Here is a 25,127-nt window from a genome sequence, read left to right on the forward strand (position 1 = left end):
AGCACAAGAAACATGATCAGCAGGCTACCACTGTACTGAATTATGAGATAAGATTTGAAAAACTCAAGCAATAAAATGTAATAACAAGCTAGTTTTTCATGCAAACAACAGAAAACAGTGGAGGTGGTGGGATGTTGCTGATACAATGGACATTTTAGTTATTTGTAGTAAGGATAAAGTTATTCGTGGCAAAGCAATAAACCTCAGCAGCCCTGGCTTCACACTCACTTTCACAGCGTACTTCTGTCTATTCTAGAGGTGACATTAATATTGTTGGTCACCACATCCCAGGATACAGGAAGGCACTGACCTTTCTGTCTGAAACCTTCCTGTCTGAAAGCTGTAGAGCTCATTCAGTCGCCCAGCGTCAGAGCATGTCCCACAGACCTATGGGCAGAACCTCCCTGTTGGGTGAGAAGTGCAAACTGGAGCAGAAATGGAGGCTGCCTAGGGTTTGGGAGCTGCAGGAGCTCTGTGGCCTCTGTGAAAGTCTGGGACTTGTAGGGCCAACGAACCGTGGCTGCTGTTATCTTCAGCGACAGCAGCTACAAATGTTGCTGTACTGCTCAGGTTTTGAAATGTGACCAACCTGTATGAGTTAGGTATTAAACAAAAGGGTTTCTGGGGACAGGACAAGGGGCAATGGCCACAAAATGGATCACAGGAAGTTCTGCACCAACATGTGAGAGAACTTCTTCCCGGTGAGGGTGACGGAGCACTGGAACAGGCTGCCCAAGGAGGTTGTGGAGTCTCCTTCTCTGGAGATACTCAAGGCCCGTCTGGCCGCCTACCTGGGCAGCCTGCTCTAGGGAACCTGCTTTGGCAGGGGGGTTGGACCTGATGATCTTTCGAGGTCCCTTCCAACCCCTACAATTCTGATTCTGTGAAAAATGCATGAATTGTGGTGGGACTGGAGGTTCAGGTAGCTCCTAGCACAGGGTATGCAAAGCCGCTCTAAGCAGGGGGAAGAAGGCACAGCAAGATATGTGTGAGGGGAATAGGGGACTGGCAAAAGAAAAGGACGGAGTAGCAGGGATTGTCACATAAAAAGTGCACTTTCAGGGTGGAAGATGGGGCTGCAGAATCCCTGACATGTAGTAGAAGGCACAAGGACTGAGTACATGGAGTCCCAGTTGCAGCGGGGGTGTTGGGAACCGTCACCTAGGAGGAAGAAACAAAAGGCCAAGACCTGACTGGTGAGTAGCAAAGTCACAAAGGAGGTTGGGATGTGGAACCTTCCAGAAGCAGCCTCCCCACTCCTGGAGGAGCAGCCACTGATGTCAGTGCTTCTGGGGAGGTCACAGCTTGGAGCCCCGTCACCTCGTCACACGCAGAGGTCACACCGGGAGGCGCGTGTCCAGGCCAGGCTCTGCAGGGGCAGGGGCCTAAGGAGCAGTGGTGGCTGGGGCACTAAATTGGGTACAACACTTCTTTTGAGAAGGGTGCAGCTGAAGAGTAGAGGAAAATGGGGTCAAGATTCAGATTGTGGCTCTCAGAACATATGAATTTGCATTCTTTGATTATTTTTGAGCGTTATCCAAATCCTTCCTTGGTCTTCTCCATTGTCTGTGGCTGGCCCTGAATTTGGAAGCCCCAGTGTGTGCAGTGAAGACAGCCTCCATGTGCCAAACAAAATGCAGTCCTCTTGGTGTGTGATCGTCTTCTCAGCATCTGGGGACTGAGTCATTTTTAAGTCAGAGCAACCATATTTGGTTAAAATTGTATTTTGCTGTTGCAGTTCATAGGATGCTGTTTGGTACTGCTAACTTGTTTATGTCATCTGCCCAATGAATTACTGGCTGGAAGCTTCTCCTTCAATACAAATATTCCTTGCCAGCTACTGTGGTTGTTATATGTTATTTTTTTTGGTAATAATCTAGGTCTTTTAGTGCTGCCAAATAATCTTCCCTTCTGCCATGTTGTGCAGCGTGCAGGGACAGCGAAGCATTCCCATAGCAGCCAGCTACAAGTGTGCTCTGAGACACCGGGGGGCTCAGCTGCTCAAAGGTCAGAGACATAATGATCCAACGCATGCAGATTTTAATTAAATACCTTTCAAAGCTCCTGCAGCCAAAGGAGAAAAACACACTGAGTGTCTAGATTATTTGCACACTGTCAATCTTTAATTAAGATACCTGAGGTAAAGATTACCCTTACAGGACAAGACAGCAGCATGGGCACCTTGTGAATAAAGAGCTGTGTGAGAGCAAAGGGCACCTGGGCTCTCAAAAGTACAATTCAGCACTAGAGGTTTCACTTCAATCTCAGGACAGCTGGAGGAGAGCAATGCTTTGGGCTGCTTCTGTTCCTGGGCTATTAGTTGCATTGTTATTACTTGCTGGATTGAGCTGTGAATCAAACCACTATGAAAAAAAGAGGCAGAAAAGAAACACGTATGATGAACAGTAAGTACCATTGCTATTATCAATTGCAAATGGATTTATTCATATGGTGGGTTTTAAGTGCCAGTAATGGGAACAGAATGACTTTACTGCATATATTTTCTACCTACTTTCTGGCAGATATGTGTAACTAAATGATCTTTTGTTTTTTTTCCCGTAATACAACAGGCCTCGTTTGTCCTCAGAACAGGGTAATCTAGTGTTCCACGCTGGCTCCAGCAAAAATATTGAATTTAGAACTGGACCACTGGGGAAAATAAAGCTTAATGAAGAAGATCTTGCAGAACTTTTTAGTCAGGTGATATAGTTACTTCTCCTTAATATGTTTTCGTTTCCAATTTTGTACGTTAATAGTTTAGTTTTCTTCAGAATTTTTCTTAGCAAATGTTTGATGTGTTTTGTATGATTGTTATTTTATATTATTTCTGTCAGCACTTTATGAACGTGAGCTATTGTGGACCTGTAATCAATTTGTTACATAAAGTAATTAAAAGATTAAATTGTGCATGGAACAGAGCTCTCTGTATTTAAAGAGACTTTATAATAGTAATGTTAAGCAAGAATAAAACTTTCCTAAGCTTTTAAAAAATCAAAGCTTGTTTTACATTTACTCTTTTAAAAAAAAATAGGTGAGAGAAAGTAACGCAGAGATTCAAGAACTTAAGAAAGCCAGTGGTGTCTCTCAGAACGTGTCGCACCAGGTTTCTCTGCTGGATTCCAAGGTGAGCTGCACCCTCGTGTTGTACTCCACCAGCATTCTGTATTTTCCATTCCCCAGATTAACATAGTTACCTGATGCATTTCAGTATTTCTCGGCTTTGATTCAGAAAACTGGGTCAGAGTCCATATTTAACATCAGCTCAGGGTCTGTTTAACATCAGAGATATTGAACCGGTATCTCTGGAGACAGTGGAAATAGTCCTGTAATTCCCATAATTTCCAATTACTGGGATTCTTTTTCTGTTCACTGTCTCCATGGACTATGTCCTCTAACATTTATGGAAGTGAAGTCTCACTAAGTTGAGGCTATGGACCAAATATGTTCTTATACGTGTTACCTAGGTATTCCATTGCATGGGTGAAATGGGATGTAGAGATTTACAGTGGAAAGAAAATACCTGCGAGGAACTTTTCCCAGCTACTAAAGATTTTTCTCCAACAGAAGATGGAAATCCTTTAAGTGACTTCGTTTAAGTGTCTTTTGTTAGAGTACAGACATAATTTCATTATAGGAAAATATTTTATAGCCTGAGACCTCCAAGGGAAATTGTCCTAACATGTGTCTATGGTATTCCCTGATTCACTTTCTGCTTGCTATTTGTGGATCTAACCAACTGAGATATGCTGAACCTTTCCTGGGCTTTCAGTGTACCCACTTCAGGCCTCAGTCCTTCGTATGGCTCACAAGCACCTGAGCAGTCCTGTTGGAATATTCATGTTCTTAATGTTAAGTACCCTAATGCATCTTCAGAAGACTGTTTTTTTTTTGTAGGCAAAATTGGACATACCTTTTTCATAAGCTGTCATTTTCTGAACTGCCTAAAGTACTTAAATCCCAGTGAATGGGACCTGATTTGAACCCGATTGTCACCTGGTTTCACACACAAGCTATACTCTTGTCTCCAAAGAAAGCACTTTGTCAGTCTACTGGCATCCAGCATGCCAGCACTGAGACCAACACGTACCTCTGCAGTGACACTCATGCCAAGGACAACTTAATTTGTATTTCTCTTGCAGATCACAAATCTTGACAACAAACTTCAAAGCTTAGAGCAGGTGAGTAAATGGGAAGGAAAATGAAGATCAAAAAAGAAACATCTGACCCCAAGTAAGTAAGATAAGGTTACAATGATTAAATAGCTAAATGATTTCTTTCCTCTCACACACTACTCAGGAAAACCTTTTCTGGTAAGAGGAGGTTAAAAAAAGCCAAGGTTTGTAAAGGAGGTGAAATACCCTCTTACAAAACATAAACTATGTAGGAGCCTGCATTCCTTAAAGGAAAAACAATTGTAGACTGAAGAATAACAACTAGATACCAAGGAAAAATAAACTCTTTCTTCACTGATCTGTCAAGACAAAGACTGGAGAATTTAAACTGGATTTTGTATTGTGCTGGAAATAGCTTATTTTCAACCATCAGCTGCTTCTCCATGAGTGTGTGACAAGCCACAGCTACTCCTGCCAGTAAAAGCAGTTGTCCGATGAGTCACCCATGAAATCAGGAAGATAAGATAACCAACTCTCCATCTAGACTCACTAACAGCCTGCCATTGAGGAACAGTTTCTATTAATATTTACATCTTACAGAGCTTCGCTCATCCTAGTGCTTGCAGCCAGTCATCCTGTGTAAGATCAGTCATACTGAGTCATATTTTTGTACAGATGTGTGAAAGAGATTAAAAGTTTTGCAAATTAACCTTATTGAAAAAGGTGAGAGGGAAAACTCCAAGAAAGAACGAAAAAAAAACACTACAACTTTGTCTTGAAAATAAATGCTGATGAAAAACTAAATAAGAAGGAAGCTAATTGCCTTCTCTCTTCCTGGGTTTCAGTCTCTCCAGAGGAAAGCCTGCAGCAGCAACCCCTGTGAGAACTCAGGGACCTGCGTGAACTCATTGGATGGTTTCTTTTGCCTCTGTCCCAGCAACTGGCAGGTGAGTCTGTAGACTCCTTGAATGTGTGATGTGTGTTGTTACTGCAAGGATGTACCTGGCTTAGCACAATTGTGACAAAAGCACACCATTTAAAAATTGTTCAGGGTGGAGTGAGATATACTGAACAGCAAAACGACAGTAAAAGAGTCATCTCTTAGTTTAAGCGCAACACATTTGCTTCTCAACAACGCTGACATACACCAAGAAAATTGAAGCCCCGACCACTGGGCCAGACCCTGCACTGTTATATGTGGGTGATGCCCCATGGAGTCAGTGATGCTTGGCAGTTTCCACAGCAGAGAATTAGTCTTTGGTTTTTGCTGAGCAGCGTGAACTGAACTGCATACCTTGCTGTTGAGCTTACGCAAGGGCATAGAGAGAATGAAGGAAAGGAATGGTGTTTATTGAAGTCCAAAGAAGAAAAACAAATGGGGGTGTAAGTAATCAGTCCCATTCTGGGTTTTTGAAATCCAAAGACCTTATTGGCAAAGGCTTTAATGGTGCTGTTATGTACATTTGAAGATGGAAAGTTCCATTTTTTTCCCAAAAGCTGTCAGCCTGAAAATTGTCCCAATGAGACTCGTGTCAAAATTGATGTAGTTTCAGTCCTAACAAAACAGCATCTCCTGAAAAAACAGTTTGAAAGAGAGTTTTCAGAGCCTTTTGCTAGGGAGCTGGAAAGTAGGGGGACTGAGAGTACTAAGCTGTCCATATGCTTTCTGCAGACATCTGAAATATTTTATCCCTCATCTGACTGATAACCAGGGTCACAGAAACACAGCTGAACAATAGAGTGTTGTTATAATGTTTCATAAGAGAAGCTGTGTTGATAGCAGCCCGTGGTTTGTGTATGTTTGGAAACTATATTAAACATTGGCTCCACGGTTTGCTTCATTTCTCTGTTATTTGGAAAATAAACTGGTTTTCCATTTCATCTTAGGGCCTCCTCTGTTCAGTGGATGTTAATGAATGCCAGATTTATGCTGGAACAGCACTGGGCTGCCAGAACGGAGCCACTTGTGTGAACACACCCGGCAGCTACAGGTAACTTTTCAAAACTATACACAAAAATGCTGTATAAAATACTGCTATGTCTGTGCCACCTACCCCATCTGCAGCACGAGTTCTAGCAACAAGTCCATGTAGTATCTATACACTGTATATCACCTCCTTTCAGTCTGAGAGGCCACAAAATCATTAGTACACTGTATAGACAAGCCCTCCACAGGCACAGATGCCCTCCAAAGCCATCGCTTGCTTCAACACAGAAGCAGAGCTTTGCTCCAGCAAACTCTTTGAGATGTTGGAAACTTCCTGGACATACGGACACCCGTGTTCAGTGGCATCCCCAGCACGCTGCATAACTCTTGGAAATGCCTTCACCTGCTCCAGAAATACCAGCACTGCTGAGACTGGAGCTGCACAAGCAACAGATAGTGCTGTCAGACAGAAAGGGAGGAGAAATGCTGCCTGCAGCAGGCTGGCCAGAAGGGTGCTTGGGCACCACAGACATGAGGTTCCTGGGGCTCACCCTCCTCCAGCTGTGCCGAGGCAGAAGGCAGTCCTTGTTCAGCTCCTTAAGAAACATGCTCCCATTTACAAGGCAAGCCAGCCTGAACATCCTGAGTCTTATTTTCCATAGTGGCAAATAATCTGGTAAATAAATAACTTTCAGATATAATACAAAGCTCTCCCTGTGCAATGGGAACAAGCAGGCTGGATAGCATGTCACAGCTTTCTTCAAAGCATCTTGTCTCCTGCTTCAGCATGAAAGTCTTAGCCCCCACAAATATTTGCTTGGTGTAACACTGCCTTACAGTGCTTTATCAGTTCTTGGAAGAACTTCACAAAAGGGAAATTCTCATGCAGTGCTCCACTTCAGCAGGAACACAGAGCCTGTTGAGATGTTACTGCGTGCGTAAGGCTGCCTGACAGCTTTTCTTTGATTTTAAAGATCTTTCTAGCTTGCTTGCAGCTGTCCTCAATGCAAGACATTTATCAAGGAAACTCCGCACAAAGCAGCCTGCCTTTACTTATTGTTTCTTACTGAGCTCTGCAATGTGGCATACAGGTGTGTGACTAAATTAAGGTTTGAGGGAACAAACCCTCTGCCTTTTTCTCAGGTGTTTTCATTGTGTTTCTGTGGTCATGACTCCTGAAGTTTGTTCCCCAGTGTAATTCTTACAAATTACACAATTACTTCAAAGAAACTAGAACCTCTTTGTAAGTCATGGACATTGTGATATTACTGCTTTTGCATTATGCCCTCAGGATTATAGTTCAGTCCTTTCCCCAAATCCATTATACTGTCTTCACAGACTCCTTTCACATCACGTCCTACTTATTTCTGAGTGCTCCCCAGATGCTAAAACCATCCCCAAACAGGGTGACATGGCTCTTTTCAGCAGCTGTGAGAACATTGCTGCTGGTTTTTCTGGGGCCCAGCAACCCCTGTCACCCCAGTCCTGCTCTGGTGCAGTTACATACACCAGTGGGGACTGAGGGTAAAGAAAATGGTGATATTTAACTTCCCACAGACCTCGGCGATAACACCAGGTGAAGGGCAGTGCTCTATCAGGTACTGTCAAATGGAGGGTAATGCAGTCTTCACTCCCTGTTCAGATTCTTTACTTGCAAGCTTCAAGCTCTAATTCAGGAAAGCATGGAGCTATGAGGAAAAAGCAGGTATTCTAGAAATGCTTTCTGAATCAGCACCTCAATAGGACATGGCATCATTTGGACAAAAGGCCGTGGGAATCCCCATGTCCATCAGACTCTTGCATCGCAACCAGCATGATGGGGGCCTCACCAGGACACGCAGGTAGCAATGGGAGAGGACCAGGGCAGTGCCACGCAGCACTGCTTTGCAGTTTGGCCGAAGCTCCTTGTGGCGTGGCCTACTTCTCAAAGCTGAGCAACTTCAAATGGGTAGTGGATTAATCTTTGCCAGACTAGGCAGGAGACAGCGTCATTGTCTTTCTCCTTTGGAGCCTCTCCGATTGCCTTGCTGTGTCCTTTGGAGTTGAATGTGAGGCTCTGCATGTACTTTGAACGTTTGGGGGTGTTCTGCTTCCCTGTCTGCTGACTCTCCGCTTGCCCAGCTTGAGCGACTGCACTTGTAAGATGGTGTTGGTGTATCTGCTGTCTCTCACACTAATAAACATGCAGTTTTACAGGACTGCGACTGCAGTTTTTAAGCCTGGGTTCATCTGGGTCGCTTGTCCTGGGTGCAGAGTTTAGTTATCTGCAACTGGCTTATCAAACTGCTTTTTCAGCTGATCACATGTTGCCATGGCAAGGATAGCACAGCTTACTAGTAAATTGCTCCAAGGTCCAGATCGGCTGCACTGGAATATCTGATTCAGACTCTGTAGGTAAATGCTTGTACAGAGTTTATTATTATTATTATTATTTTATTTTATTTTATTTTATTTTATTTTTTATTAGCCAGCTTAAAAGCAAGTGAACAGGGCTGTATGAGTGCTATATGTCTCTGTGGGGATCAGACATCTCAGCACATAACTTGCATTGAAATAAGTGTCTCACTTTCCTTTTATTAAAAGTTAGCTAACTGATTGGAGTCTTTCTGCAGTGTTAGTCCCGTTCAGTTAGTTGTATTTCAGATTCAGCTTTTGTCCATGTGGAAATAAAGGGCCGGAGAAAAGGGAAACATCACCTGATGGCCTAGAAGCTCCTAGTTTCAGTTCCACTGTGTCTGTGCAATGCTGTGACTAAGGTGATGCAGGATGCATCCCTTCAGCCTGCAGCTTTATTCCTCCTACCTCAGCAGACCCTCGTGCCGCCACTGTCACCCCACAGGGTGTGAGGCTGCCCCGCTCCCTGGGACGGGCTGGATGTGGGATAGGAGGGAATGGCCCCGGCTGGGCCACCTCCCAGATGAGTGCTCAGCAGCAGTGAAGCTGCTGCATGATGAAGAGCTAACACCACCATCTCCTGCAGTGGTGGGGATTTAAAAAACGAACAAACAAAAATAATAACAACAACAAAAAAAAATCAAAGGATCTGTGGTGCCTCCTGTAGGTTGTACATCTCCGCTTTGGGAGGGAGTGCAGGGAATGATGTCTGGATCGCTGTAGGAAGGTGAGTGGGGATGCTCCTTGTGTATGGACACAGACAGGAGATAAGCACCAAGCCTCTGGATGGCAAAGCATTTTTGTGTATTGCTAGAGGTACAGCTTTAGGTACCTGGCAACACAGGAAGGTGAAAAGCAAAGTTAAGGTGCTCTCTGGCTGAAGTGGGGATTTCCAGGCTCATATTCTGCTGAAGTCTCACTTTAATTGTTTCATTTTTCTTGAATTTGTGGTTGTAACAAAAATCTGTGGATACTCCTATGGGCCTGGACAGTCACGGATATGAGCAAGTCCCACACGGCTCTTCAGTCTCTGCTAGACAGGAGCCTTGCCTCTGGCTGCAGGATTATTAATGGGATTGTCAGTACTGCTAAATACACAGGGACTTCATGAGGAACACCCTATAAATAAACACTGCAGAATATTATCTTACCATGGCAACATGTGATCTTTAAGTGCTATATAGAAATAACGTATTGATTTTTCTGTCTGCTTTCACCATTAGCTGCTCCTGTACTCCAGAAACCTATGGGTCTCATTGTGCCTCGAAGTTTGATGACTGCCAGGGAGGATCTGAGATGCTCTGTGAGCATGGCGTCTGCGTAGATGCAGAAAGGGATCAGCCTAACAAAGTAAGGAACGATGTATAAGTCTCATTATGCAAGGCAGCACGAACATGCAACAAATTATGCTCAGTACCACAAAACTGTGTAGCACTGAAAAGACATCAAGAAATGCCACTGCACAATGCACTGCACAAAGAAATGCCATATAACATCGCTGGTGTCCCAAGGACAGCAGAAAGAACTGGAAATGACTTGCGTCTTGTTAAAGATACTTGTGAAAGTATTAGATCTACAATTACATCCATTGGGAGCTTGGGAATAGTCTTTCAACAGTCAAAGTCTCATTTGGAATATCATATTCTTACCATTCATTATGTGGGGAGTTCAGTACTCAGTTGCTGGAGTATTTTATTACTTAAACGATTCAGAAGGACAAACATGGTTCTTGTTTTCCTTTGGAAAAGCAATACCTGTGGAACACTGACTGCTGGCCTGGTGGCTGCTGCCTGTGTTTGGTGCTCTGTACCATCCATTTGACTCCATCACTGACTCCAGGCCTCAGCTGTCCAAGTGCCTGTACTGGGTGGATGCTAACATGTACTCGAATGGCCTTCTGTAACAAGCCAGATAATTGTTTTTGGGACAAAATCCGGGTACAGGGTGTTCACTCCAAAGGCGTGGATGGAAGATGCCAGCTTTGGCTCTTTCCACTCAGAGCGGCCCTCCAAAACTACCCTGGCAGGCATCTGCTCCTTAGTGTTCCTATACACCCGTGCACTATTCCAGCCACACCACATATTCTTTGTGCTAAAATGATTTTTTGCTCCATTTGTAGAAATTTTCACAACTCATCACTTGTTTTCTACTTATTTTTGTGGAGAAATCTTTTCAAAAGGATTCAGTGCTGGCTTAACAGCGTCTGCTCTTGTGTCAGTCAACAATACAGTTTCTATTAGCTTTAATTGTACCAAAGCTAGATAAATATTGAGTCTGACCATTAGTAAAGTTTAGAAGAGAGAAAATTGTTGTTGATGAAAATGTATATTTGCAACTTAATGTCATCTCTTCGTATTATATAGGTTACTGAACAGTTTGCATACAGCCAAGCTGACTTCAGGTTGCTTACACTGATCTCTCTCGTATAGTTTAGAAGACATTTTATAAAACGAACTCTTGCCCTTTTCTTGGCTGTTCTTCTACCTGTCTTAAATATGTAATGTGCTGTTTGCTGTGGCAGCCCAAGTACCACTGTATCTGTGCCACTGGCTGGATGTCCCCTCCTGGCAGCCCCGCCTGCAGCGCTGATATAGATGAATGCAGCCTCCCTAATCCCCCATGTTCACAGAACCCGCCTGTGCAGTGCCACAACACACTTGGCTCCTACTCGTGTGGCCCCTGCCCCACAGGTACCGTGTCCTTCCTTGCTTCTATGTTGGGAGGGGGTGGCAGCAAGTAGGACTGGCAGTGTGTCATAAACAGACTGGGGATCCATATGGGAATGATTCCATGAAATGCTCCAGTCTGAATTCTACAGAATAAATGCCTACAGGTTATGGCTTATCTACATAACACATAGATAATTTTACATAATGGAGTCTAATGCATGATTTATCCCATCCTAAACAGAGCATCTAAATAGGTCAGATGAATAACATTCTTGAAGTACCTATTTTTTTCCAATGATTTTAATGGGAGCCCAGAACGACTAGTTTGGGATAGGTAAGATGAATCCTTCCCAATATGTGTAGGGCTAGCTTCATGTCATTATGCCCATTGTCCCAAGGTAATATAAAAATCTAATTATCCTTTCAAGCCATAAATCCTATGATCCATCTTCCTGAGTAGGGTATGTTGTATGTATAGGAACTGTATATGAGGAGCATTTGAAGATTTAACCAGAGTTATAATAAAACCTTGCTGCAAATTTTGCATGTTCACTAGCCCAGAATTGTCTCCTCTTCAGATTAAACTGTGTTTGATTCTGACATATCCACAATACAGTTAAGATAAAGCATTCTTATACAAATACCTTCACCTTTTTGTGTTTGTAACATATTTTGCAGACCAGCATTAATTATCATCAGTTATCAGAGGGACAGGTCTTCTCTTGTGTTACTGAGGGGAAATTCAAAAGGCATATTTTTCTACTCTAGGAGAAGATCTGGCCAAAGGAGAAAATGAAAAAGTCAAGTGTTTTCTAATTTAATGTCTCTCCTCTGCTTCTTTTTAGGCTGGCAAGGAAATGGCCACAGCTGCCAAGACATTAATGAATGTGAAAGTAATAATGGAGGCTGCTCAACTGCACCAATGGTTCCATGTATCAACACAATGGGATCCTTCCACTGTGGACTATGTCCACCAGGTAAAATAATGGAATTTTTTGTTGATAGAACTATAGAAAGACTTAAAAGATGAAGATTTAACACATTTGAGCCTGTTTTATGATATAGTTACGAAGCTGTAGACTGGTTTTATATAAAGAATATCACATACACAAATATGTAACATTTTTGCATTTTCTACAGTGCTATACTGTAATATAGGATGTGGAGCTCACAAATATTCAAACTGCTTCAGCTATTAATGAACATTTTGTAGAGTAGGTGTTTGTTGGTGCATCGTCTGGAATGTGTTTCTCTTGTACTAGGTAGCCCCTTTTGGTGTTAAAGCTTTGATTTTATAAGGTACTTCCTTTAAAAAAATCGATGGGAGACAGGGATTGCATAATTACAATAGTAATTTCATTGTCTATTTTAATTAAAAGAGTATCCTCTGTGCCATAAATCAGCTGTATTGTCTGTCTTTAAAAAAAGGCTAACTAATTGTTTGTCACGCTCTGACTGCTTTGTAAAACGGCAGTGTTTCCATTGCAATACAGGTCAAATAGTGGAAGCGGTGACTTCTGTCCATATAATTTGTGTTCTATGGTTTCAGTTGCTTTATGAGATGCATGCAATCAATATGGGAAATACTAGCATGAAAAAGGGTTTCTAATTGACCTTCCAACTGCCATCTGAATGGCAGCAGGCTGCAGTTACTGAAGGCTCTACATTACTGGGGGCTGAAGGGCTATCAGCGTGATATAAATGTGGCCTCGGGCGAATTTTGGTGTGGTGTAGTGGACCTCAGTTCTGGCTGTGCAGTCGTTCCTCAGCATTTTGGTCCTGCAGAGCCTCCCAAGAGGAGGCAGACGTTGCATTCGAAACCCAAGGGCAGCTCTGGCACGCAGCGGGAAGCCCTGAAGTGGTTGGGGCTGGCTGTGTGCAGAAGTGTGGGCAGGGCAGCACATGGTGTCTGAGAGACCTGAGATCCTATGGCCTCATTCTGACCTCACCTATATTTGGGTAGTGCTAATACAACTCTTTTCTAAAATCATGTGGAAATTTAGTTAAGATCAGAATCCATCCTTGCAACATAGGAACATAATAAATATGCCAGGTTTTACTCCAGAAGGTTATTTAACTTTCTCTCTTTAGCTGCAAAGACTGTGATTTTACACCATAAATTAGTGTTTTTTCTCACCAGACGATTGTTTTGCTGCTGATGCTCATGGAACACAGTTTGTGACAGACTAACTAAGATTTACCTCTGTACAGGTTATGAAGGGGATGGACAAACATGTACCCAGGTTGATATCTGCTCAATAAATAATGGAGGTTGCCATCCATTGGCAACTTGTACCTCTGTTTCAGGTATGATGCTCTTGTAAGGACTGTGAGGACAGTGTGAATCTCAAGAAAATAGTCCATTTGAACCCACTTTGTAGCAAAATATTGATAATGCAACCCCTTCTCCATAGTCAGTTTTGCCTTACTCAGAGGAGTTCACAGGCAGGTTGGCTAAAGTCAACAGCCACAGACATTGACAGAAACAGATTGAGGCTCCACACAAAAGAGCAGATTTCATCATAAAAATGTGGAGATCTTCACCATTTCCCTTCAATGTGGTTTTCCAGTTTCAGCTACTTGTGACTATTGTTCTCCTTCCTATAAATATCCTTCTAGTAATTCCACCACTTCCCGTGAAGCTTACCTTGGACTCTCAGGTACAAAAACCAGGGATCTTTTCATGATCAGAGAGGCAAAGACCAGGGAAAGTACCAAAAGATCAAATAAGTTGGAATATATAAAGGCTCAGCTTCCAAATGTCAAGGAACTGTCTTGTCATGGTTGGTACTGTCATTTTAACAAGGACTGAACTAGTTTCTGTGTCTTTTGCCTGATCTCGCAAGGACTAATGCCATTTTGTTCCTGCACATCTGGGTACACTGGAAATGGATATGGGCCAAACGGATGCTCTCCCCTCAGTGATATCTGTCAGCTACAAAACCCTTGTGCAAATGGTCAGTGCGTGGTAAGTGCGTGACTCCTCACAGTTTCCCTGCTGTGCTCAGGGAAGTTAGTGCTGTGGATCTGAGGATTTTGATACATCTGTTGTGGAAGATACTTATTATGATGATTTTGGAGAAATGTTCACAAATGGTAAATTTGTTGTTCAAGTAGAGTCTGATCTTTTTTGTCCATGTTGTTCTACAGATATCCTTCTTTTGATGATTCTGGGAGTCAGGGGGGAAATGGGCCATATGATGTTTTTGCCTTTCACTTTCCTGATTTTCTGTTCTAAAGGAGATGATCCCCTCTTTCCCACTCCACCCCTTATCCTCTTCTGTGCCTCCCTCACTCACTTCTGTGGGTACTTGTTGTCTTTTCGCTCAGCTATTCAAAGGACCTTTTGTGCCCAGATCTCATCTACTTTTTCTAACTATTTAGAAACTATTTTAGTCAGTCTATTAAAAGAAATTATGTATTCCCTCAAATTTATCCTAACATACAACTATAAGCAATCATGGTTGCAAACTATTGCTTAAAGATAATGATAGCCAGATAGTTCGGCAATGGGATTTTGATGTATCTAATAAAATAGGGTACACCAGAGCTATATTTGACCAGCGTAATGACAGATGAAATTTAATGTTAATTAAATACCAGGCAATGCAGATCAGAAAGTACTGTTTTATTTTCTAAAATATCATTATAGCCTTTAATACACAGAAAAATCCTCTTCCATGATACTGAAAATCTCTGTTCAGGATACAGAGGATGTGATCAGAGAATGTACAGGGAAATAAAAGAAATATAGCACATTGAATATGTGACATCAAAGCTGGCAGTTAGCATGTGCCATGGAATACCACACTCTGCTTTAACTGTAAAAAGTATATCTAGAAAACAACAAATACGAGAAAAGAGGACGTAAGAAATTAAAACAGTTACAGATACGGAAAGACTTGATTACAAGGAGTAGTAAAGGTCAAGACAAAACAAATGGGAAAAAGACAGGAGTAATACAAAGAAGTAAGTGCAAGTGTTCCCATTTAACATTGGTCAGGGTGAAAAACAAAGTAACATCCACATAACTGCAGTGCAGACTTCTAAGAGAACAGGCTAGAGAGAAATGATTTATAAACCACTGTTTTCTTAGCTTGCTATTTTTAAGTTTTAGATAATATCATTAACTTGTGTCTAGGATGATCATTTCAAAGCCAAGCAAACAGTTTCCTGAATGATTAAATGAATACAGATTTTGACTTTCTAAAAAGTACCTTGAAAGAGCTCTGCAAAGAAACAACCTGATAGAAACAGCAAACAGCTAGATAATCTGATTAGGCTTTTGGTTTATGGTGGTATTCATTGCTTACCATCAAGACCATTGAACTCCAAATGATTTATTTCTTTGTTCTGATATCTCCACATAAAGTAAGTGTAAATGTCAGTGTTTCTATCAACTACTTTGATTCTTTTATATGATCCATGATCATTAAGTTTATTGCATTTGTTCATACCTGTAGGCAACGATCTTTGGATATTTCTGCCTGTGCAATGCAGGCTGGACAGGCCCTAATTGTACAGAAAACATTGATGAATGCTCTAGCAACCCGTGCCAGAATGGGGGAAGCTGCACTGATGGGATCAATAGCTACACCTGTGAGTGCACCAGTGCCTGGACAGGACCACAGTGCCAGACTGCCCAGCAAGGTATGTCCGGGACATCCTCCTCTGGAGAAAAAAGCTAATGTTGGTGAACTACAGGTCCTGGTCCCTTGGAGTTAGAGTTTTCCACAAATTTTTCTTTATAACTGCTTTGTTTAGCAATAGGAGCGTAACACTGGAGTTGCAGGCCTACTGGCTGTGACTAGACTCCAGTTAACCTAAAATCAAATTGCTGTTCCTGAGAAGTGGTCTGGTAAGCTGTGTGAGAAAGAGGGTTTGATATAAGGGAAACAGATTTACAAGAGAAGATAGTAATTTTTTTCTTCTGTGCATACAATTTCATTCGTTGCAAAGCTCAGAGGTCCTGATATTTTTAGTTAACATGAAAAGCCAGAAAAGGTTTTCAAAACAGAAATGTAATGAAAGAAATGTTATCCATGAAACTAGGAACGTGGAGTTTACAGTGTTCCTACTTGTAGGATTTCTTCTGAATATGTATTCTTCTGTTTTTTTTTTTTTTGTTTTTTTTTTTTTTGGGGGGGGAGATTATTTTGCCATTAATTTTGATTAAACAAAGTCAGGATAGCATTCCAGTGAGTGTCTCTGTGGCATCCATCTGTCAGATGGCTCCTATGTATTGCAGACTGATGTGAAAAAAGCAGATTAACTTTTCACAGAATACAGAATGTGAACTTTCACTGAGCCACCGTGAAATCTGTTCTATATTAGAGCTACTTCAAGCTCTTTCTGCTTTCCTTATATGTCTAACCAGTAATTTTTTGTTATTAAGAATATATATGTGGAAAAAATATTTAACCATTCAAAATGTGAAGAATAGAAAACCATTGACAAATTATAATGTATCAATCTTTCTATTAGTTCTTAATCAAAGGAAAAATAACACATTCTATGATATAATAATTATGAATCTCGTTGAGAAATTGTGAGATGTTTTAGATGGACACTTCAAGAAAATTATATTCTTTTTACCATTCCCTCATACAAAATACTTCATTTCAGTTCGCCGATAATTGAGTATTTCTTTGCTGTCAGTTGAATGTTAATCTACAGCTGCTTCTTGTATACCACAGCTGTATGTGCATTGTATTTTGGGTTCTTTATGGACATATTTTTCTGTAGCTGTTTGGGATTCCCAGTTCACAGCTCCCATTCACTTAATGGCTCAATGAGAGAACAGACCATGGTATATTATAAGAGGTGATATCAGAACCAGAAGTCTGACCAAAAAGGATGTATAGGACAATGAAACATCTGAAGGATACATTCTGTGATGCACCACTACTGAGAAAGACAATTTTATATCATTTTTCATTTTTTATGTCATCTATCATTCAAAATGTCATTTCAGTGTCATTCAAATGTCATTTCAGTGTCAGTGGAAATTCTGAAGATTTCAATCCAGAGTTAGTCTTCTGGAAACAAACTAGTTTACTGATAGTTTTCTGAGACAGAATCAACAACTTTTGGCAGAATTTACATTTTCCTGCTGAAAGATCTTTATTCTTTTTCCTGGAACTACTTTTCTCTCAGGGAGTAATTTTTCCCATTTTTTGTGATGTCATTCCACTTTAGAGGAAATCCTGAAGTCTTTCATAATAGTATCTTTCATCCTTGCTTTAAATGTTTAGGAAACCAAAGCTAAAAGTTTGGTTTTGTTTAAGTTTGTACTGCGATAGCACAAATTAATCCATTTACTTTTCCACTTCTGCAGCTTGTGGAGGATATCTCTCAGGCTCCAGGGGGACTTTCAGTTACCCGAACAACCCAAGCAGCCAGCGGTACGATACCAGGGTCAGCTGCGCTTGGGTTATTCAGACTGATCCCAGCAAGGTAAAAAAAGAGTTCAGGTTAAAGAAACCTTCACTCTGCAGGACCCCTCAGTTCATCAGAGCAAATGTGACCATCTTCATGTCACACATTCCCAATATTGTGACCTATATTAAGGGATCTATATTTTGGATATATTTTTGACTTTCCATGGGAATGAAATAAGTCGCTTTATAAACTAGTGGCTGCTAGTGTTTTATAAAGCATTATATGTATGTGACATATCCTCAGCTTTAAGCCATAGAGCCACTACTGCTGTCTTCAGAAGAACTATATTAAAGCACATAGGCAGGGAATCTGAACTTACATAAAGCTGTGTGTGTCACTATTTATCTTGAGTAGGTTCATAATACACTGATTTTATATGTGCAAAAGAAAGATCATTTCATTTTTTTAACTCCCATGATAATATTTTCAATCATAGAAAGGATAAGAAATGTTAACTATCTGATGAGAAAGCTTCCATGGGAAACCTGGAGTAAAGTATTATATGCTCATTTTCAAGCTTTTCTAACTATATCACGTAGCAGACACAGGCAAATAATATCAATTATTAGTTTATAGGAATAATGCTGTTTCCAGATAACTTCCCTGTCCAAATTCTTTCTGATCTTCTCTCCTTTCTTTTGATCCTTAAGATTCTGTAATATTTTCTTCTATCCTGGAATTTTTCAGGAAATCACATAATGACTCCAAAGCCAATAGATTCTCACAACTGCATGAACAAATAAATCTTTCCTATGCAGAGTTACAACATAAACTATTTTAGCAGATGCAAAAAAAAGGTATTTTTTGTTTTGCTACTTCCTGTTAGATTCTGCGTATTATTTTCCCGGTCTTCCAACTGAAGGCAAGTAATGACTGTAACTCTGAGTTCCTTCAAATCCATGATGGGGCTTCAGCATCAATGCACATGCTGGGAAAATACTGTGGTTCCACACCTCCCACAGAGCTTTTCAGTTCCCACAACTCCCTTTATTTTTGGTTGTACTCAAATCACGCCATTACAGATGGAGGTTTTACTGTTCAGTGGGAATCTCGAGATCCTGGTAAGTTTGATGAAATGTCAGGTAATTTAATGTGTTCATAACTTTGGAGCAATATGAATGATTTACTTACTTTAATTAGGAAACATTAAGAGCAATAGGACAATATTTTACTAGGGGATGAGGCTGAAATTTAGACACGTGTCATTTTAAGCTATTTAGACTCCAACTTTAGGCCTCTGCATGAATAATTTTCTGCTAATTTTTAAGGCTGCTTTTTGCCCCCTGTGAGGAATCCCCTATAGAACATATAATCCTGGAGATGACATTCTTCTGATTAATTCTCTTTTCTCACAGAAGTTTCTAGTACATTGAGCAGGCAAGTTACCCTTTTTTTTTCCACTGACAATTTACAAGAGGATAAGGAGGTTGAATCATGCTTTCCAAACATTCTAGGATCAAACTGTTTGAAATTTAATTTCAAATTATCAGTGATGTTTTTGGTATGATTTGCAGGCTGTTACTGCTTGAATTCTTGGTAACACCACTTGTGTGATTCTTCCAGGAGTCTTGGAAGTGCATTTCTAGAGATAAAGCATAAATATATCTTGTGCAGCATCAAGCTCACTTTACTGTTCTGTGTAGAACCACCTAGAAACAAAACCGTGCACTGCGTTGTGTCCTGAAAAAATCACAGAGAAAAAAAAGTATAGGAAATTCTGGGGGAAACTATTTCTTTATTTTAAGAAATATTTATTAAAATGTTCTTTTAATGTTTTTGTTTGTTTGTTTGTTTTTGCTTTTAATTGACATTGTTAGATAGATAATTACTAACTGACAAATATCAATACTGAACAGTGAAAACAGATCTTTTGAAAGAAATAAAACCAGAGGTATAGATTTAATCAAACTAACTCTTCCTCAGGTATAAGACACAAGTTACCCCTACCATTACCCAACTGTTATGGGGAGAGAGGCGTTCTTTTATGATAAGAACATAAAACAGCTTTCCCTGTAATTAACATTTTAAAAAATGAAAACAGTCTTATGCTAGGGTAAAACATGGAGACTCTACTTACAAAGAATAGAAATTCAGATTAATTTTATAAATCCAATCAAAAACATAGTGCATTCTATTTTTAAAACAAATGCTTTTGACCATTCTCCTAAAGATACTTCCATTAGAACTGTGAGAGAATCTTTCTTTTACAAAGCAGATGAGGAAATATTTGTTTTTTATAATTGAATTGTAAAATTAATTATAAAATGTAAAGAAAGAAGTAACTTGTTGGTTTATTTGGTTGTTGTTGTTGTTGTTTTGTTTGTTTGTTTGTTTCTGAATGTATTCTGAATTCCAAAGTGCTACCTAATTTTGAAATTTTTGACAATTCAGCTTTTGACCCGATATGCAGTGTTAATGACTATGTTGTTCCATGTTTCTTTTCTGTTAGAATGCGGTGGTGAGCTGACAGGTACTTATGGCTCGATAACCTCTCCAGGATACCCTGGTAACTATCCTGTAAACAGAGACTGTTTCTGGACCATTTCAACCAGTCCTGGCCTCCTCATCACTTTTGCCTTTGGCACACTAAGCCTAGAACACCATGAAAACTGCAGTTATGACCATTTAGAGGTAAAGTTTAATTGTGGATTATGACATCATTTTATGGCAATGTTGTTGCAAAACAAGATATTTCAAAACTTTTTGTATGTACAGAAGTAGACTGTATGAATATAAATCCTAGGTCGAAATGTTCATTTGTACTTAACTCCAGTCATTGATGCACTCAGATTCAAAAAGAGGATGAAATCCCACTGCACTGAAGTCAGTGGAAATCCTACAGCTAGAGGGGATGAGATTCAAGGCCAAGCATCTGGTGGGAAGCTTTCACTTTCTTGCAATGTTTGGTCTCCAAACTGCTAGCAGAATGTCAAGCCATAGAGGTTCAGCTTAAGTAAAACTATTACGGGAAGGTATCTAAGACTAATAGATTCCTTTTATAGTACAGTCCATGACTTGATGGGTGAGCGTAGGACTTTCTCTCAAGTGCAAAGTAATGGTTACAGAATTCACCAATGCCCACTCATGAAAATAAGATGGTTTGGAGCAGCATGTACTCCATAACTGGGCACTGCATGGGATGATTTGAGGAAAACACTTCAACATTAGATCTCCTGATACTTTCTTACCCTTTCACAACGCCTCTGATGACTCTCCTAGAAGCACCCTCACAGCTATGCTGGTTGGTCTATTTCTTACTTCCTGTGTGTCTGGAGGAAACTTCCTATGAGCTTCCACCATCCACACTATTTCCTGGGCCCCTTTATGTAACTCTAAGAGTGTTTGTACTGTCCAGAGCTGGCACACATCTGATACTCCTAAACAATGATTTATCATCCTGTCTAGATTCGAGATGGTCTTCTTCCACAAGACCCTGTTGTTGGTAAATACTGTAGCACTGGATCTCCACCCCCACTCCAAACCACTGGTCCATATGCCTGGATTCACTTTCACTCTGATGACTCAGTTACTGATAAAGGTTTCCACATTGTCTATACAACATCGCTTGGTAAGTAATTTTCAGCTTTAAAGTTTAGCCTGTGACATTCCCAGGATATAACCAACAGGACATGAATGGATGTAATTAACATTTACTATTTAATAATACAGAAAACCTCTTAGATTTGCAGTCATTGCTCAGAGCCACCCTAAACTGGAAGAGTTCTTATAGGTGTGAATATCTCAACTAACATTTTGTTTTCTTAATATAGCAGATCCAAGCTGTGGAGGAAACTACACTGATAGTGAAGGGGTTATCACGTCCCCTTTCTGGCCTAACCCTTTTATCAACAACCAACAATGTATCTACATTATCAGACAACCAGAAGATGAAAAAATATACCTCAACTTCACCCATATGGAGCTGGAGAGTCACAGCGATTGCTCATTGAATTATATTGAGGTGACTTTTCTTAAACAGTTAATATGAAAGGTTGATTACATGTGTGTACAAAGAAAGGCAGCACAATTTCTGTCTCAAGTGCCACTACAGAGACGGGTGTTAATCAAAGGACTAAGTATACCAATTTATTAGGGTCCAAAAGTCACAGGGGCTAAAAGAGCAGGACTATACATTTAGAATGAAGATTGGAAAACAAGAAAATCTTTCTGCATAATACTAATACTAATTCTTAATCAGCTATACATGATTAAGATGGAGTTTGGACCATAGGTAAATGCATGCCAAATACAAGAGAAATAGAAATAATGCCACAGCTTCTATGAGGCATTTTCCAGTGCCTCATGGTGTTATGCTGAAAATTTGGTTTTGGTGCAAAAACAAAGCATGCGATTTAAATATCGCCAGAGCCCATCCCACCACCCCAGCCAGGTGTAGGGCAGTGGGGAGCAACCCTGTGTGATGGGCACCCCACTGGGGGAAAGGAGCAAGCCAAGGTTGGGCTGGGATGTGGGCTTATGGTTGGGTCTGGCTCGATGGGGCCCATGGCCGGGAGCTGGAGCCTGGCTCTGCTGCAGCCATGATGAGGCAGGGGCTGACAGCACTGGGAGCTGAAATGGGGCTCTGGGTCCTAGGCACAGTGGGGGAGTCCCCAGGAAAGGCTGGTCAGGGCCTGGTGGTGCCTTTGGGGTCTGACAAGCTCTGGTGGGATTTTAATCGCCAGCTTGTGCCCTGTGTCCTGCCACCCCATCCCCGTGCTCCTCTGTGCCACATCCCAGCTCACCATATCTCAAGGCATCGTAAATACCTCATCCTACATAGAATGGCTGCTCATTAGTGCTGTCTGTACAAAACTGCAGTTGTACCTCAGGGAGATTAACAAACATAAAACCAATTCGGCACCAACCCCTGGTTGATTTAGCCCTCACGGCTAAACCAGGCGCAGGGAAGCTGGTGGCTGGTGGGGAGGCTCTGGCGGGAGCAGCCCTGGCCCAAGGCCTGGCAGAGCTAAGGCTGAGCTTACAGATGGCTACAACAGGAGCAGCATGGCGCTGCGGGGCCACACGGTTACATGGCTTTGTGCTTAAGCTCTTTCTGACCAAGAGCGGCATAGGCCCCTGTGAGCTCCCTTTAGTTAATCTGTTTTTAAAAGATTTGTTATTGTGCTAACATCGTTCCCGTCCCTCCTCCTCTAACCCAGAGACTTTGGTTGGAATGAAGTGTAATTAATTTCTGAAATGAGAGGGGAAGTGTGTTTAATGAAAACAGACAGCTTTTGTTTGTTTGGCCTGGTACTCCTCTTACCTAATTGCTGGCAGAACAGCGGCTAAATTCACAGCAGTCAGAGAAACAAAACCATTTCTGTTGAATGCAATCAGTTTGTATTAATTCAGCAAGGCATTTACCTTGTTGTTTGCTGATCTGTCACAAGCAGTTCAGTTTTCCTGTATTTCTGTCTACCTCAACACCTCTTCTCCTTCCCTCTCCCTTAGTCTGCGCAGCCCAGAGCAGAGAAACACAGCCAGCATTTTCTGACGCAGGAAATGTGGTTACAAGTAAAGTACCGTCTTCCTTTTTCAAGGCCTGATTTTCCACATATACTTTTCTAAAATATTGTCTCATTGGGTTTTATGATGAAGTTCAAGTAGGGGGATAGGTTTTGGATGTTTAAGTTGCTTTAAAATCACTCTCTGATGATTGTTTTGTCACATTGAAAAATTGCAGATTATTCCTATCCCTGGTGATATCAGGAAATCTGCAGTTTCCACTGCAGCCAGACAGAGCTCACAAACGCTTGCTCAGGGAAGGATGTTTATTCTTCTGCTAAGGAAGGAGCAGCCTGGAACCAGGGGTCTGCAGTAAGAAACTAGACACAATAAAACTTCTTATTTAAGAAAGGCTGTGACATAGTGCTGCAGAGGTAAGGTGTTAGGCAAGCCAGCTCCTTCTCCTTGCCATCCTTCTAACTGGCAATATGAGACTTTATTCACATAGTTTAGAGAACCTGTTATTTTTATCACTACTCACTGGACTTTATAAACCAAAAATGTAAGTAGAAACAGGTCAAGAAAAAATGTGAACTCATGTGAACTGTAGTTCTGGAAACTTTCACTTCTGTATAAAGATCTTGTAAAAATTCCAACACAAATTCTGATCTTAGTTACTCCCCTGTAAATCCAGAACGACTGTCACCTGGAACTTAGGTCCCAGGGAAATTTAAAATATCTGTTAGAGAGTCAGAAAGCTGTCTAACCATTGGAGATGGCCAAAGCTGAGCAAGCTCTGGATGCACCTATTCTTTCTTATGCACAGTCTGTGGGTTCAGGTCCTGAAGTTTGGAAGTGCAAATATCTCTTTTCCTGCACATCCCCTTAATAATCATGATTTTTAATCAACTTCTGGGATAGTACACACGGTACATTTTTCCTTTGATCAGAAAATTGATTAAGGTTAGTGCAGTAGCAGTGTAAAAGGTAGAACCTAAAAATGTTTCCCTGATACATTTTCCCTGTCATTTTCATGCATTGGACCCTTCAGACAAAATAAGGAAAGACATCAGTATACCTTTTTACTGCTTGTGGGACTCAGAGTTGCACCTTTTGTTCTTGAGCTGCCTGGCTGTGTTGATGTACAGGTGTGATGTGATGTGATTTTTCTGAAGAAGTGCTGTTGAAAGGTCATTATAAACTTCATGGCCAGAGCAAGGAAATGACAAAGCCTCTTCTTTTTCCACAGCAGGGTTTTAGTGCTGGCAAAATTTTCATAGTTGTCACTGGTGAGCACCTGACCTGCCTCTTTAATACTAAAGATGTCATTTTTGGAAGCATATGCTCAAATTGTGCTAAAGCTGTGATTCATAGAGAAAATCTGTTTCATCCTAGTGTCCTGTGACAGTAGTGTGTGTGTGTGTGCGCCTCTTGTGCCAATCATCCAATCCTTCATTTGAGTTCCCATAAGTCACTTGTGCCAATTACTGTGGTGGCCCTTTACCCCTCTTATGAATAAGTATAATAGTTGCTCCTTTTGTTATTTAGCAGTTCTTGTGAGATTATAGTGTTATCCAGATATCAAATCCCAAGGCTTTTATGATCTGACATAATTCTTTTTTTCTTGTTGATGATTAGGTTCGAGATGGTGACAGTGAGATGTCTTCTTTAATTACCAAACTCTGTCATAGTGCACTTATGTCTCCAATCACTTCTACCAGCAACAGTCTCTGGATCAAGTTCAAGTCTGATGCTTCTGTGCAGCGAGCTAGCTTCAGGGCCATTTATCAAGTTGGTAAGAAGAACTGATGACTTCCACAGTGAACTGATCTGTAATTTGGTCACTTTCAGTCGTTCCTGTGCTATATTATCCATATAATGGGTACCAGATAAACTTCAAAAGAAAGGGGGAAAATTCGTTTTATTTATTTATATCTACTTTTAGAAATGCACAGATGATGTCTGTCCTAGGTCTGTGGTAGGCAGTTCTACCATATTTGGAAATGCATTCCCCATTTTTTCTATTAACAATAAGTCACTTAGCACTAACATTCCAAAGATGATATAGCTGTAATTCTGCCTAAATCTTTATATTTTTGTTATTTCTTTTAGTTCTTAATCACAAATACATCTGTCTAA

At 40.9% G+C, this 25,127-nt stretch overlaps 1 protein-coding gene across 1 annotated transcript in view; it reads left to right on the top strand.

The window, feature by feature from the left end:
• The first annotated feature begins 2,286 nt into the window (after positions 1–2,286).
• CUBN (cubilin) overlaps positions 2,287–25,127 on the top strand; it is a 141,527-nt gene continuing 118,686 nt past the window's right edge. Inside the window, 18 exon segments of the mRNA XM_050709354.1 lie at positions 2,287–2,405; positions 2,571–2,700; positions 3,032–3,124; positions 4,140–4,178; positions 4,958–5,059; positions 6,000–6,103; positions 9,657–9,783; positions 10,955–11,123; positions 11,948–12,079; positions 13,314–13,409; positions 13,949–14,070; positions 15,566–15,752; positions 17,440–17,558; positions 18,370–18,604; positions 19,993–20,174; positions 20,949–21,111; positions 21,314–21,504; positions 24,627–24,783. Of these exon segments, the coding sequence (XP_050565311.1) occupies positions 2,287–2,405; positions 2,571–2,700; positions 3,032–3,124; positions 4,140–4,178; positions 4,958–5,059; positions 6,000–6,103; positions 9,657–9,783; positions 10,955–11,123; positions 11,948–12,079; positions 13,314–13,409; positions 13,949–14,070; positions 15,566–15,752; positions 17,440–17,558; positions 18,370–18,604; positions 19,993–20,174; positions 20,949–21,111; positions 21,314–21,504; positions 24,627–24,783 (2,467 nt within the window).

The sequence above is a fragment of the Cygnus atratus genome, chromosome 2 (assembly GCF_013377495.2).
Source record: "Cygnus atratus isolate AKBS03 ecotype Queensland, Australia chromosome 2, CAtr_DNAZoo_HiC_assembly, whole genome shotgun sequence".
NCBI lineage: Eukaryota > Metazoa > Chordata > Aves > Anseriformes > Anatidae > Cygnus > Cygnus atratus.